The 14203-nt window shown below is 37.4% G+C and overlaps 1 protein-coding gene across 1 annotated transcript; it reads right to left on the reverse strand.

Annotated features, from left to right (window-relative positions):
• Positions 1-8502: 8502 nt before the first annotated feature.
• LOC115851546 (short transmembrane mitochondrial protein 1-like) lies at positions 8503-8715 on the reverse strand. The gene has a single exon (XM_030853650.2). The coding sequence runs from the start codon at positions 8713-8715 to the stop codon at positions 8503-8505; it is 213 nt and encodes a 70-aa protein (XP_030709510.1).
• Positions 8716-14203: the final 5488 nt, after the last annotated feature.

The raw sequence follows: 14203 nt of genomic DNA on the forward strand, positions 1-14203 counted from the left end.
TGCTAGGCCTTACTTCGGGATTCCTTGCCTTCTAGAAGCCTTGTTCATATTAAAGTTCAGAATTTTGAGGATCACCTAGCCCCTGTTACAAGTGCTCACCTGACTGTCGCTACCTCGATGTTGAATTGTGCTTATTTTTGATTGTTACAGTAAATCAGAATTTCTCTATTGCTTGCTATCATAGTAGGCTGCCCACCATACAGTGAATCCTCCCTTACTTTATTCTACCATGTCGAACAATGTTTACTGCTCTACCAACCTTAGGGAGGGTATCTGGTTCTCTTTTGTATCCTGATCCATGTATCTGTGCTTGCTTCTACCTGAAAGCTTACCGCACTAAGCGTTCTCTGTAATAACGTTTGTACTGTAGACTTTAGTTTCCATGATGGAGTCATTTGTAATGGACAAACCTTCCTGCAATAAATAACTAAAAAAGCTGGACAGAATGTATAAGATAATAGATTGAAGACATTGGAGAGCAACTGACATAGTCGGGACGCAAGGATGGTTCTGATCCTTGAGAGAAGAGAAGCACATTGGCTGCACTTAAATTCTCCCTGGCTACCCCTATGAGAGCATTGTCTAAATTTTAGCACAGGTAAATGAAGTATAAGAAGAAAGTGGTGGGCTTCCCTGGTGGCGCAGTGGTTGGGAGTCTGCCTGCCGATGCAGGGGACACGGGTTCGTGCCCCGGTCCGGGAAGATCCCACATGCCGCGGAGCGGCTGGGCCCGTGAGCCATGGCTGCTGAGCCTGCGCGTCCGGAGCCTGTGCTCCACAACGGGAGAGGCCACAACAGTGAGAGGCCCGCATACCACAAAAAAAAAAAAAAAAAAAAGAAGAAAGTGGCAATTGTTATTGGACTAAGGAGAATGATATCAGACTTTGGGGCAAACAAAGTGGCTAGAACTAGAGGGGAAAATTTCTGGAAGGGAGTAAGCCTCAGAAAAGTAGCCCAAATATCTCCATATAAATTCTGTTCAAGTCAATTGTCAACTACTAGTCTGTACATAAGCAGGACAAAGACCTCAAGAAATGTAGCACAAAAGGACATCTGAATGGCTAAAAAACAGATCTCTGGGGGTATTTTAGCCTCATGACACCAGGGAGAGAGATAGGAATTCAAGTACAGGGGCATTGGTAAACGACCTCAGGATCTCAGTGGAGACCCTGTCGGTCAAGCCCTAGGAGTAGGGACCTTACCCTAGGAGAAATGAAATACAGCAGAGCTTTAAATCAAGCTTAGACAGGATCAGTTGATCTACCAGCATTTTTTTCCTGAATTTCAGAAAACCATTTAACTCTCTTTTAAGGACCATATCAGAGTCTCTGTGATACTCAGCAGTCAATAAAAAATTACAAGATGTCGGGCTTCCCTGGTGGAGCAGTGGTTGGGAGTCCGCCTGCCGATGCAGGGGACACGGGACACGGGTTCTTGCCCCGGTTCGGGAAGATCCCACGTGCCGCGGAGTGGCTAGGCCCATGAGCCATGGCCCCTGGGCCTGCACGTCCGGAGCCTGTGCTCCGCAGCAGGAGAGGCCACAGCAGTGAGAGGCCCGTGTACTGCAAAAAAAAAATAATAATAAATAAATTACAAGATGTGCTTTAAAGCCAGAAAAAAAATAATGACCAAAACCCAAGAGAAAAAAGACAATAAACCCATACATGATTTAGATATTGCTATTGTCAGATAGGGACTTTAAAATAACTATGGTAAATCTGATCAAGAAAATGGAGAAAATGATGTACAAAATAGATGAAAATATAACTTCAACAGAGAATTGGAATCCATATAAATTAATCAAATGGACCTTCTTGAGCTGAAAAATACAATATTTTATGTTAAAAACTTTGGATGTTTTGAACAGCCAGATGAACACATTATTGATGAACTAGAAGACACAGGATTGATGAACTAGAAGACAGGTCAAAATAAGCTAAGAGAGAATGGAAACAGAATAGAACATAAAAGACACATGGTACACAAACTGACTTCTGAACTCACTATTCTCCAGAAAGAGACTTCATACTTGGAAGCTCTATGGATTGCTTTTTTCTAGACTATTGGATGCTACTAGAAACATACTTAGACATATCTAATTCCATTGCTGATTCAAAGCATTTGCATTTTCAAGGGAACTTAGGGAACTGAGAGATGCTTTTGTTAACCTTAATGGAAAATCTATTTCCTTTAAGTTGTATCTTTACCAAAATTTGACAACTTCTGAAAAGAGAACAGAGTACAAGATCTTAGGGAGTAGAAATAATCTATATCAAGTTTTCTTCCTAAAGGAAATAATGCAACGTCTTAAGAGTGTATTTTCATGTTTTAGTTTTTTTTTTTTATTTTTATTCTAGTTTTTATTTCAAAACTATTTGGATCAGTAGCAGATCTCTGTCCCTTTTACTTTATCCTGTTTTCTTTGCTTCCCACTTTTGATCTGTCAGTGCTTGTGTTCTGTGCCTTTTTACTATATTAAAAGTCTATAAGGTTTTCTTTCCATTTCTGGAAAATTAGGCAGAGAGCAGAATTTTTGATCCAAGTCTTCATAATTTGCAGCATGAGAACTGTTTCGGTTGCAATGCATCTTTTATGGGTTTTAAACTATTTTTTCTTGAGACTTTTGTGCATTGCTTGTAGCCCACCCTGACACTGTTGGGGGAAAATAACATACTCTGACAGTAGTCTTACTGGTGTCTTGGAAAAAGACAAAAACGTGGAAGGCAGATTAATGAAGATATTAATGAAAAGTGGATAGTGTATTTTATTTCTTTCTATTCACTGATTCTCAACTAAAAATTAACCAAAAGCCAATGCTTGGTAACATAAAACCTTGGCTATGTTATATATGTGGAAATGGCTTCTGACCTAGAAATAACATTGTGTTCCCTCCCACCCCCTACCTTTTTCACCCAACAGCCTCATCCCTTCCCCTCCCTGACAAATCCTTGATGATAAAGAGATTTCCTCTGTATACCCAATAACACATGAATCCAATTGCAAAGAACTGATTACACCACAACTCTGCCTAATATATTGATACTATGATGACCCAGTTTCTGAGGCTAAGATTTTTTTCTTGATCATAAAATGCTTTCACAGATGTTAAGTCATTTGATTTTCTCAAAAATTGTGTGAGGTACGGAGAGCGAGTATTATTACACCTATTTCACAATAAGGAGACTAGGGTAGATGAAGTGACTCACCCAAGGCAATAGCTAGTAAGCTTTAAAGCCAGGACTCATGCCTTTGCTACTCTTCAGTGTTGACACCCTTACTTAGGAGGCTTGGGTGGAATGGTAGGTGGATGCTAGGAGCATTGTTATTATTGAAATGTTTTCATAGTATAAAGTAGGACTATGCCTACCTTAAATCCATGATAGGTATAGACTATATTTTGACTACTGTTCTAGCGCTAGTGGAAGAGAGATGTTCTACTTTGCAGAAGCCTTTTACAATATGAATCCCTAAATCCTTTTGGGAAATGGTAAAAAACAATAGTTTTAGAAATTTGTGCGGACCTTAATAAAGACGAAATGAATACCCATAAGTGGTTTGACAAGCTCAGGAAAATGTTCTTGGGAATGTGCAATAATGGTTCAGATTAGATGACATCCTGAATCAGAAAGGACTTTGCAGATCCACAGTTATTTAAGGTGTGGACCAGCAGGACGCCAAGCACTAAAGCATGTTCTGTGAATACTCCTAGTGTCAAGGTCATATTGGGAGGCAATTCTTGGAGTGTCTTGGAGTCTCACATTTCTCCCTGTCTTATGAGCAAAAGAAGTAACTAACTTTATTCCACTCTATTATTTCCAGAATGTTTGTGCAGTGAACAGCCTTAGAAGATGTAGATAGTGTCTCCCTTCAGAGCAAAAGGCAGGCATGCTTACTGTCCAGTATAAAAGATTCAGGTTCCCTAAGCTCAGGGTCCTTCTCCTATAATGCTTATTGTATGTACAGGTGTCACCTGACCCTCTTTGTGTTGCCCTATGGGAATTGGCTCTCTGGGAACTAGTGCAAGAAAATAATGATATTCTGGCTACCACTACTGCTGAGAGGAATAAAGTCAATTGTCTCTGACACAGGCATGTCACATATTCTTCCAGCATCTGTAAAAGTATGAATGTTAGTTTGCAAATAGCCTTCACCGCACAGTTCTGACATGTCTCAAGCCATCTCCTCCTCTCCTAATCTCTGTTCTAGTGCAAAAAAAAAAAACCAGCAAAAAACCACAAGACATTTTGAGTCCATGAATGTGGTTTTCTGAATCTTGTGTATTTTTAGCAGGATGATTCTGGCATTTCACAATGAACATTGTGGAAACCAGATATGTAGTTGGTAGAGATCAATCAGCAAATCATGACACTGCAGAGAAGTTGGGGATTCTTAGATAATTCACTGCTCCTCTTCCCCTGCAGACTTCAGTCTCTTTAAGTCCAGCCTTGAACAAACCTGGGATATGGGTCTTCAGTCTGAGGAACTGCTTTTATTTTCCCATTTTATTACTCAACATATTTGGAAATTATCCTCATTGTTCCTCAACAGGCTGGATTTTCATCCTTAGCTCATTACTAGACTTCCATTTCTGCATAGCCCTCCAGTTCTTGGCAAGATAACTGTGTTCTCTCTCTTGATTTTTTATGATGGAAATTAACACAAAAAACCATCTCTGATAATATTTAAGATCATTTAAGATGGGGAATGTTTTTTAGCATTCTAGATTAGGTAGGGGCCAGTCATGGGTAAGAAAGTTCTCCAACCTTGGACTCTCCTCTTGTTAAAGGTTAATACAATTTTCTAAGACTTAATGCTGCCTAAGGACTCTGAGGTTCACTTCTGTGCCTGACCCCTTTTATTTATGCTCTCTGTCTTCAGGATTTGGAGCTTAGTTTGAGCCCATTAACTTATGGTTTACTTATTCTTCCACAGTTCTGCCTTCTCCCTTCCAAGCCCCCAGTAAGTCACCCATTTGATTCTGGGAGCTGGTCAACCCTGATGCCTTGCAGAAGCTCAATAAATATTTGTAGAATGATTAAATGGAGGTACTGGATCTATTTTTGAGCCTTTTAACCAGAGCTCTTCAATCTAACCAGTACCTTGATTTCTCCAATAAAAAATACATGGAAAGAGAGATAATAATGCTACCAGTCATGCATAATATAATACCAATACTGGCCGAGAGCTTACCTTATGCTTGGTACCGTGCCAAGCGCTTTAGATATATTGCCTTATTTAATCCTCGCAAATTTACTACATGATTACCAACATTTTACAGATGTAAAAATGGGCACAGGGAGAGTTTGTAATTTTTCTGAAGTCACACAGTGACAGAACTGAGATTCTTCTACCTTGTAAGAGCCAGAGTTATTTGGTGCACATATTACATGGTTAAAGAAGAAAATTGAACGTTTACTTTTGGGTAAGGCTAACTTAAATCAGCCATAAAAATGTCTTCTTTGTCTCAGGATCAGGTAAAAGATCAGAGTCAAGCCAGAAAACCTGAACTTTGTGGAAAGCAAGCCATGGGTATTCTTGTCCAACTCCTCATTTACACAGCTCCCTCTCATATCAGTTGGGTGATTAGTTAATTTCTTCTTTCATTTATTCTAAGAATATTTATTGAAACCTGATTTGGTACATAGCACTGTTCCTAAGAACTCAGGCTAAGTGAAGAGAAGTAATTCCCCTTAGGGGAAGGAGAGCATTCCTTGTGGACCTGCCTGAGGCCAGGAGTTTCCCCCAAAGAACTGGAAGAAGATAGAACTGTTGTGAAGGGTCGAGATACAGACTGGGGACTCCTTCAGTGCTTGTAAATTCCTGAGGGCAGGGACTGTATCCGTGTCTTTCATGGCTGCATCCTTTGTGCTGAGTACACTGCCTGACACACAGGAGTTGCTTCAAAACTATGGTCCAACTGAATTAAATCAATAGCCTCCTAGGATGGTTTTTTTTTTGCCTTATCATTCTTCTAGAATTTTACTAAAGTTGTTGATTGGAAAAATTGGATACATTGGTTTATTATAAGTGTTCAGATATTAGATTAAACGTGACCAAGTTTCAGTTTCTGCTTTTTCTTTTTCTCAAACCAGAAAAGAACTTTGTCATTTACCACATTTCATATTCCTTTAGTACTGTATTTTGGATCAGGACAGTATTTCTTTTTTTTTACTTCCAAGATGCAGAAAACAATACTATAGAAAAACTGCTCACATGTGATAAACTAAACTATGTAAATATACATAGTCTGCTAGGTTGGGTCATATGCAACTGACAATATTTGGGAGTTTTTGACCTTTAGTGGTTAAACTTAATGGATTATGCTTTATTTTCCTCTTCTTTTTTTTAAATAAAACAACTGAGATGTCTATAAAAGAAGAAAAATTTCTCCACAAAAATTTCTATGGCATTTTCCAGGTTGGTGTACTTCTGGCTATAATGAAAGATGTGTGCATTTTTCCTTTGCCTTATCAGAATTCTTCCTAACTGGATGGCCTGTGGCACAAACTTACTTTCCCAGCTCTAACTATTATGTGAATGTGTGCTGGATAATTTATTTCATATTATTTGAGGCCTTGTGAGTATTATTAGAATGAGAGGAAACCATGAAATTATGGGTTCTTGGTTCACTACTTTAACAAATATTTACTGAGAGCCAACAAAAACAATATTTACTGCCTGAGCGGAAAACGAAAAGACACAGTACTTGCCTCCTTTGACTTTATTTTTTTTACTTTTTAAATTTTTTGGACTAATATCTGCTATTTATTGGACAATTTGCACAGCACTGTGCTACACATCACATACATTATTTCAGCTGTTTCTCACGGAAGCCCTATGAGGTAGATATTGCATCCACACCTTACAGAGAAGACAACAGTTTCAGAAAACTAAGCTGCTTGCCCCTGATCACACTGCAAGGGAGAAGCCAAACCATAATACGATCCTAACCTGTCTCACGCACCAGTACAACCTGACAGGGACAAAACTTATCTCCATGTATGAAAGATCCAGGTTTTCAAAGAGAGGTAGAATCACTTCATTTTATAATCACATTTAGTATCAGTGGCATCAGTGTCTGAAAAAAAGGTCTCTAAACCATTCTTCCAGTTTACTAATTCTGCTAAAATGTCAGAAATGGCATCATCAGTGAAGCTGCCCATTAGCCCTCTGGAACAAAACATCCAATGAAATGGGCCTTTGTTTATATTTAGTGCAAATTACACTTCCAGGACTTTAGCTTGGAGCTATCCCCCTGCACAGATATGTAAGCAGATTAAATAAATTATGGTATTTTCATTTAGTAGAACCTTATGTAGCCAAAAAAAGAAAGAGGTTCTTTGTTCCTTACCTACGGATATGGAATGACCTGCACTGGGGAAAACACCATATATAGTTTGCTATCATTTGTATAAAACACCCCCATACATGTGTTTGTTCAGGCACAAAATCTTTCACAAAAGGATATAGGAAACTAGTGAGTGCCTGAATCCAGGAAGAGGAAGTAGGAGCTGGGGGACAACACAGATCACTTTGTATTGACCCAGGGGGAAAGTTATGTATTTAAACTTTTTTTTCAGTTAAAAATAATTATGGACTATTATACATTTGAAAAATTACAAGAGTAATTTATGGTTGCAGAAAGAAAAACACAAAGTCTTCTTATGAGAATCACTATAAGTTATAATGTAAATACATTTTTTTAATGTAAAAAGGCATGAAATTTCCTTTATAGACAACTTCTCATTTATCTACCATGTAGTGTCAAATGCGCCTGTAATCCCATGAAATAAGTATGATTCTTATGAGAGAATAGAGCCAGATCAAATGCATCATTAAGAAAAAATATGCATACTAGACTATGAATTCTACTGAGGACAAAGGCCATTACTTTAAATACTTTAAAATTCTCCAGTTCCTGATAGGGTTCTTAGAACAGAGTTTCTTGGTTAATGAATAGCAAATTGATTTATTGGTTAAATTAGCAACTATGGAGCTTCCTGACAACAACATAAAATTAGTGGATAATTCACCAGAAACTGGCTTCTAGATTTTCATTTTAATTACTACTTTGAAACAACATAATTTAGTACCAAAGGTTTAAACACCCAATATAATTGCTAGACTGTGAAATCAGCATTATTTATATCTCATCAGCTCTACAAAACTCGTCAATTTTTCTTTTGAAAACGGTAGTAGAAATCCCAAAGAATAAGGGAGAGACTACTAATTTAAGGTCATGTTTACTAATCTAGCACCATAATTCCATTCTCAGGACCTCCCAAGTGGCCAGAAGGAGGAAGGGAAGAAGTGAGGATGTTTGAAAAGTAAGGGTTGTTCTTAACTTGTGGCCCCATTTGTGCTGTAAGGCAATACAGGGTCTAGCAAAGAAGAAAATTGCTGAGGCTGGAGACGAAAACAAAAGCTTTTGGTTCAGATGGTAAAGGAGGCCCTCAAGAACAGTAGAATCAGTTTATCCAGGAGGCAGTGCTGGAGTCGGCCTCATGAACTAGGGGGTTTCTTCTTGGTGTCTATGTCCTTTTCAATTTCTTCAAGTTTTTTAGCCAGGTTTGGTATGTCATAGCTCTGAGCCAGATACTTTCCCACCACGTTGCCAAGAGTAAATCTAAGCAGGAACTGGAGTATGTGTCGGCAAGGAGGGCTCGAAGGGCAGCTGCAGCTCCGTGGGCCAACCGAGGCTGCCTCACCCGGCATGATGCCTCCTTTGACTTTATTGTTTATGGTTTCTATTGTTTATCTCAAAGAGCCTTGTAAATAAATATAAAATTATAGTTGTGATAGGTGCTTTGAAGGAGAGTGCATAATAATATAACTGTAAATACTAGGGGGAATGGGTCAAGTTGGGGACGTCAGGGAGGATCTTTCTGAGGAAGTGAAGGCTGAGCCAAGGTCAAGTACAGTTTTTACCCGGATGAAAGGAGACCAGCAGTGGGGATATGAAACAACACAGTCCAGTTCAGTTCACTGAATGTTTACAGAATGCCTACCATATGCCAGACACTATGATTAGATGCTGGGAAATAAAAAATGAATGAGACATGGTCTTTGCCTCAGTAAATTACTCACTATCAGGGTTTCATCTTCATGCAATTGATAAATGAGGAGAGCCACACCGTATGTGTTTGTTTTGCTTCCATGTAGTTTGAGTTTCCTTTGTGTCAGGATTCCCTCAGCTAGCCAAGTCCTTCTGAAGAAATCAAACACAGTCTTTTTGTCATGGAATCAAAGTTTAATAAATAAAAATACATAGTCTTCTAGATTCAAGTCCAGCAAGGCTATTCTAGTCTTTACCATCAATTACATGTGGCCTCACAGTGGAGCTCAGGCCTGTTTCAGACCCGCCAACAGCACGGCACCAGGAAGGGAGCCTGACTGCCACCAAACAAGAGACCCAGTATTTCTTTCTTTCTTTCTTTCTTTTTCTTTTAACATCTTTAATGGAGTATAATTGCTTTACAATGATGTGTTAGTTTCTGCTTATAACAAAGTGAATCAGCTATACATATACATATATCCCCATATCTCCTCCCTCTTGCATCTCCCTCCCACCCTCCCTATCCCACAAATTCCCATACAAATTGTGAAATTTTTTGTTCTAGTTCTATAAAAAATGCCATTGGTAGTTTGATAGGGAGTGCAGTGAATCTGCAGATTACCTTGAGTAGTGTAGTCATTTTCACAATGTTGATTCTTCCAATCCAAGAACATGGTATATCTCTCCAACTTTTTGTATCATCTTTAATTTCTTTCATCAGTGTCTTATTGTTTTCTGCATACAGGTCTTTTGTCTCGTTAGGTAGGTTTATTCCTAGGTATGTTATTCTTTTTGTTGCAGTCGTAAATGGGAGTGTTTCCTTAATTTCTCTTTCAGATTTTTCATCATTAGTGTATAAGAGTGCAAGAAATTTCTGTGCATTAATTTTGTATCCTGCTACTTTACCAAATTCATTGATTAGCTCTAGTAGTTTTCAGATAACATCTTTAGGATTTCTCTATGTATAGTATCATGTCATCTGCAAACAATGACAGTTTTACTTCCTTTCTGATCTGGATTCCTTTTATTTCTTTTTCTTCTCTGATTGCTTTGGCTAAAAATTCCAAAACTATGTTGAATAATTCGGTGAGAGTGGGCAATCTTGTGTTGTTCCTGATTTTAGTGGAAATGGTTTCAGTTTTTCACCTTTGAGGACAATGTTGGCTGTGGGTTTGTCATATATGGCCTTTATTATGTTGAGGTAAGTTCCCTCTATGCCTACTTTCTGGAGGGTTTTTATCATAAATGGGTGTTGAATTTTGTCGAAAGCTTTTTCTGCATCTATTGATATGATCATATGGATTTTATCCTTCAATTTTTTAATATGGTGTATCACATTGATTGATTTGCGTATATTGAAGAATCCTTGCATTCCTGGGATAAACTCCACTTGATCATGGTGTATGATCCTTTTAATGTGCTGTTGGATTCTGTTTGCTAGTATTTTGTTGAGGATTTTTGCGTCTATGCTCATCAGTGATATTGGCCTGTAGTTTTCTTTTCTTGTGATATCTTTGTCTGGTTTTAGTATCAGGGTGATAGTGGCCTTGTAGAATGAGTTTGCGAGTGTTCCTCCCTCTGCTATATTTTGGAAGAGTTTGAGAAAGATAGGTGTTATCTCTTCTCTAAATGTTTGATAGAATTTGCCTGTGAAGCCATCTGGTCCTGGGCTTTTGTTTGTTGCAAGATTTTTAATCACAGTTTCAATTTCAGTGTTTGTGATTTGTCTGTTCATATTTTCTATTTCTTCCTGGTTCAGTCTCAGAAGGTTGTGCATTTCTAAGAATGTGTCCATATCTTCCAGGTTGTCCATTTTATTGGCATATAGTTGCTTGTAGTAATCTCTCATGGTTCTTTGTATTTCTGCAGTGTCAGTTGTTATTTTTCCTTTTTCATTTCTAATTCTATTGATTTGAGTCTTCTCCCTTTTTTTCTTGATGAGTCTGGCTAATGGTTTATCAATTTTGTTTATCTTCTCAAAGAACCAGCTCTTAGTTTTATTGATCTTTGCTATTGTTTCCTTCATTTCTTTTTCATTTATTTCTGATCTGATCTTTACGATTTCTTTCCTTCTGCTAACTTTGGGGATTTTTTGTTCTTTCTCTAATTGCTGTAGGTGTAAGGTTAGGTTGTTTATTTGAGATGTTTCTTGTTTCTTGAGGTAGGTTTGTATTGCTATAAACTTCGCTCTTAGAACTGCTTTTGCTGCGTCCCATAGGTTTTGTGTCATCATGTTTTCATCGTCATTTGTTTCTAGGTATTTTAAAAAATTTATCTTTGATTTCTTCTGTGATCTCTTGGTTATTTAGTAGTGTATTGTTTAGCCTCCATGTGTTTGTAGTTTTTACAGATTTTTTCTTGTAATTGATAGTCTCTGCATTGTGGTCAGAAAAGATACATGATACGATCTCAATTTTCTTAAATTTACCAAGGCTTGATTTGTGACCCAAGATATGATCTATCCTGGAGAATGTTCCATGAGCACTTGAGAAGAAAGTGTATTCTGTTGTTTTGGGATGGAATGTCCTATAAATATCAATTAATATGTTTAATATGTCATTTAAAGCTTATGTTTCCTTATTTATTTTCATTTTGGATGATCTGTCCTTTGGTGAAAGTGGGGTGTTAAAATCCCCTACTATTATTGTGTTACTGTCAATTTCCCCTTTTATGGCTGTTAGCATTTGCCTTATGTTGAGGTGCTCCTATGTTGGGTGCATAAATATTTACAATTGTTATATCTTCTTCTTCGATTGATCCCTTGATCATTATGTAGTGTCCTTCTTTGTCTCTTGTAATAGTCTTTATTTTAAAGTCTATTTTGTCTGATATGAGAAGTGCTACTCCACCTTTCATTTGATTTCCATTTGCATGGAAGATCTTTTTCCATGCCCTCACTTTCAGTCTGTATGTGTCCCTAGGTGTGAAGTGGGTCTCTTGTAGACAGCATATATATGGGTCTTGTTTTTGTATCCATTCAGCCAGTCTGTGTCTTTTGGTTGGAGCATTTAATCCATTTACATTTAAGGTAATTATGGATATGTATGTTCCTATTGCCATTTTCTTCATTGTTTTGGGTTTGTGTCTCAGTTCTCCTGTCTCATTTCATTGTTTTCTTACTTTTCACTCTTTTTTGCAAGGACTCACAAACTTCCTTTATAGTTAGTGTCAATATATTATACTATTAAGCCTCTCTCATCCTGGCTGCAAATTCTAAACACTTGTTTTCTTTTCCTGTTTTTCATTATTACTATTTCTTTGTTTTTTCATCTTTGAGGATTGATTTGTTAGAGGGCAAGTAATATTTCTAAGGGGACTCTTAGATATTGCATCACTAAGTGACTTGTCCAACTTCACAGCATGCCCTTGATTATGGAGCAATCAAGTAGAAAAGAGGAAAAGCTCCCAAATTTTCTTTCTTAACTGAGTATGCATAGCCAATATTGCACAGATTCAATAAATATGTTAACTAAATGGTAGAATATTAGTAGTTTGGGTTTATCAACTAAGAAGTTTTAGTTTAAAGACTGTAAGAAATTATGTTAGAGACAACAGCATTAAGTGGCCTTTTGGGTAATATACCTCTGTATTCACAATCCATGAAACTTTTGAGACTTTGCTTTTGAAAATTCAGCCTGTGTTCTAAGAATTCCACACTCTTCCTGAGAAGAGTTATTATCAACCCTGTTGATGAGAGCTGTGATTTTTGCCTAAAATTTCTAAATGAATGTGGTGAATGTCTAGCAAGTGTCTGTCTGTCTAGCAAGTCATTTGTGCTGTCTCATTTCCAGATTATTTTGTAAAAAGGAATTTACATGAGTACCATTTTACCCCTTGAATAACTATGTCTGCTAATTTATTTTCTGCAAGTTTTATTAACAATATACTGCAGTAATGATCTAGCCCAAGACGTTCTTGTATTATTTTGGAGCTAGTCGCTCGTGATTCATAGCACGTTGGACATCCAAGCTATGGTTAACTGGTGGTCAAGTTAGGAAATTCTGTTTCCATTAATTCTCCCTTTCTTAGCCCAGAACACCTCTCCACTCATTCTTTTCCTTTTGATTCGTCATGCTTATAGTCACTGCTTGGTGTTTTCAACCCCAAAGTAGACACAATGACATGCCATAATAAGTATTGTTCCTACTGCACTTCCAGCTTAGCTAAAAACAGGAAATACAGGCCATTTTGTGGAAAAGCTCACTTTTGTGATATTTCTAACCCAAGAGGTTTGGATCAGCTTTGGTTGAGTGTCTGAACTCTTGGCTTCTTACTTACAGTAAACCTTCTAGCTTCAGAATTTTAGCACCATTTCTACTTATAAGATTATACCTTCTTTATTTAGATTATGCTGACACATGAATCAGTTTGCTTTGAAACCATTTTTATTTAATATGAGGAGGTACTTGTAGCCAAAACGTGTACATAAGAAAATTGTGTGAACCATAAGATTTAAAGCATAATAGTAGAAATAGCCTTACTTCCCATAGTTTCAAGACTTTCCTTACTCATTGGACAGTTTATTTAAAATGGGCCTATTATTTTAAGGCTTTACCCATTAAGTGAACATTTGATGCAGAAATTTACTGTGTAAAATAAATCCAGAAGCAAAAAATGCTAGATTAGGTAAAGTAGTCAGACAATTCTTTTGGTAAGGAACACCAGGCCCTACCAGAAAATAAATCTAAATTACTTTGCACTTAAACAATCAACCAATTGATTTTTAGTAATCCTAGGAGGCAGAGGGAGTTTAAAGTTAGAACTTCATGTACACTGTATTTTTTTCAAGATCCAGTGAGGTAAAAATTGAATTGGGTAGATTAGCAAAAGAAGCCACATAAGGTTACACTTATGTGATTCCAGGAAAATGGGGTGGCCTTGGGCAATTCATTATGTTATTTTTCAGTGTCAATGAAGGGCCTGAGTTTTCTTGGTTTCTTCCATATTTGTGAATGGGGAGATTGGCCATAATGAATCAGATGGATTGCATTGTTTCATTCATTCTCTTCTGACTTAGCCATGTAATGTGATCCTACAAAACGTTCATCATGGTTTTCAAGCATGATAAATGGTGACATGAGCTATAATTCCAGATTGAGTCATTAAAGTTTATTTCATTTGCCTTTGTGAGATACAATTTGCTACATT

The sequence above is a fragment of the Globicephala melas genome, chromosome 14 (assembly GCF_963455315.2).
Source record: "Globicephala melas chromosome 14, mGloMel1.2, whole genome shotgun sequence".
Taxonomy (NCBI): Eukaryota; Metazoa; Chordata; class Mammalia; order Artiodactyla; family Delphinidae; genus Globicephala; species Globicephala melas.

Excerpts from the sequence above, each read along its gene's own strand:
- LOC115851546 (XM_030853650.2), bottom strand. The coding sequence starts at position 8,715 with ATGCCGGGTGAGGCAGCCTCGGTTGGCCCACGGAGCTGCAGCTGCCCT.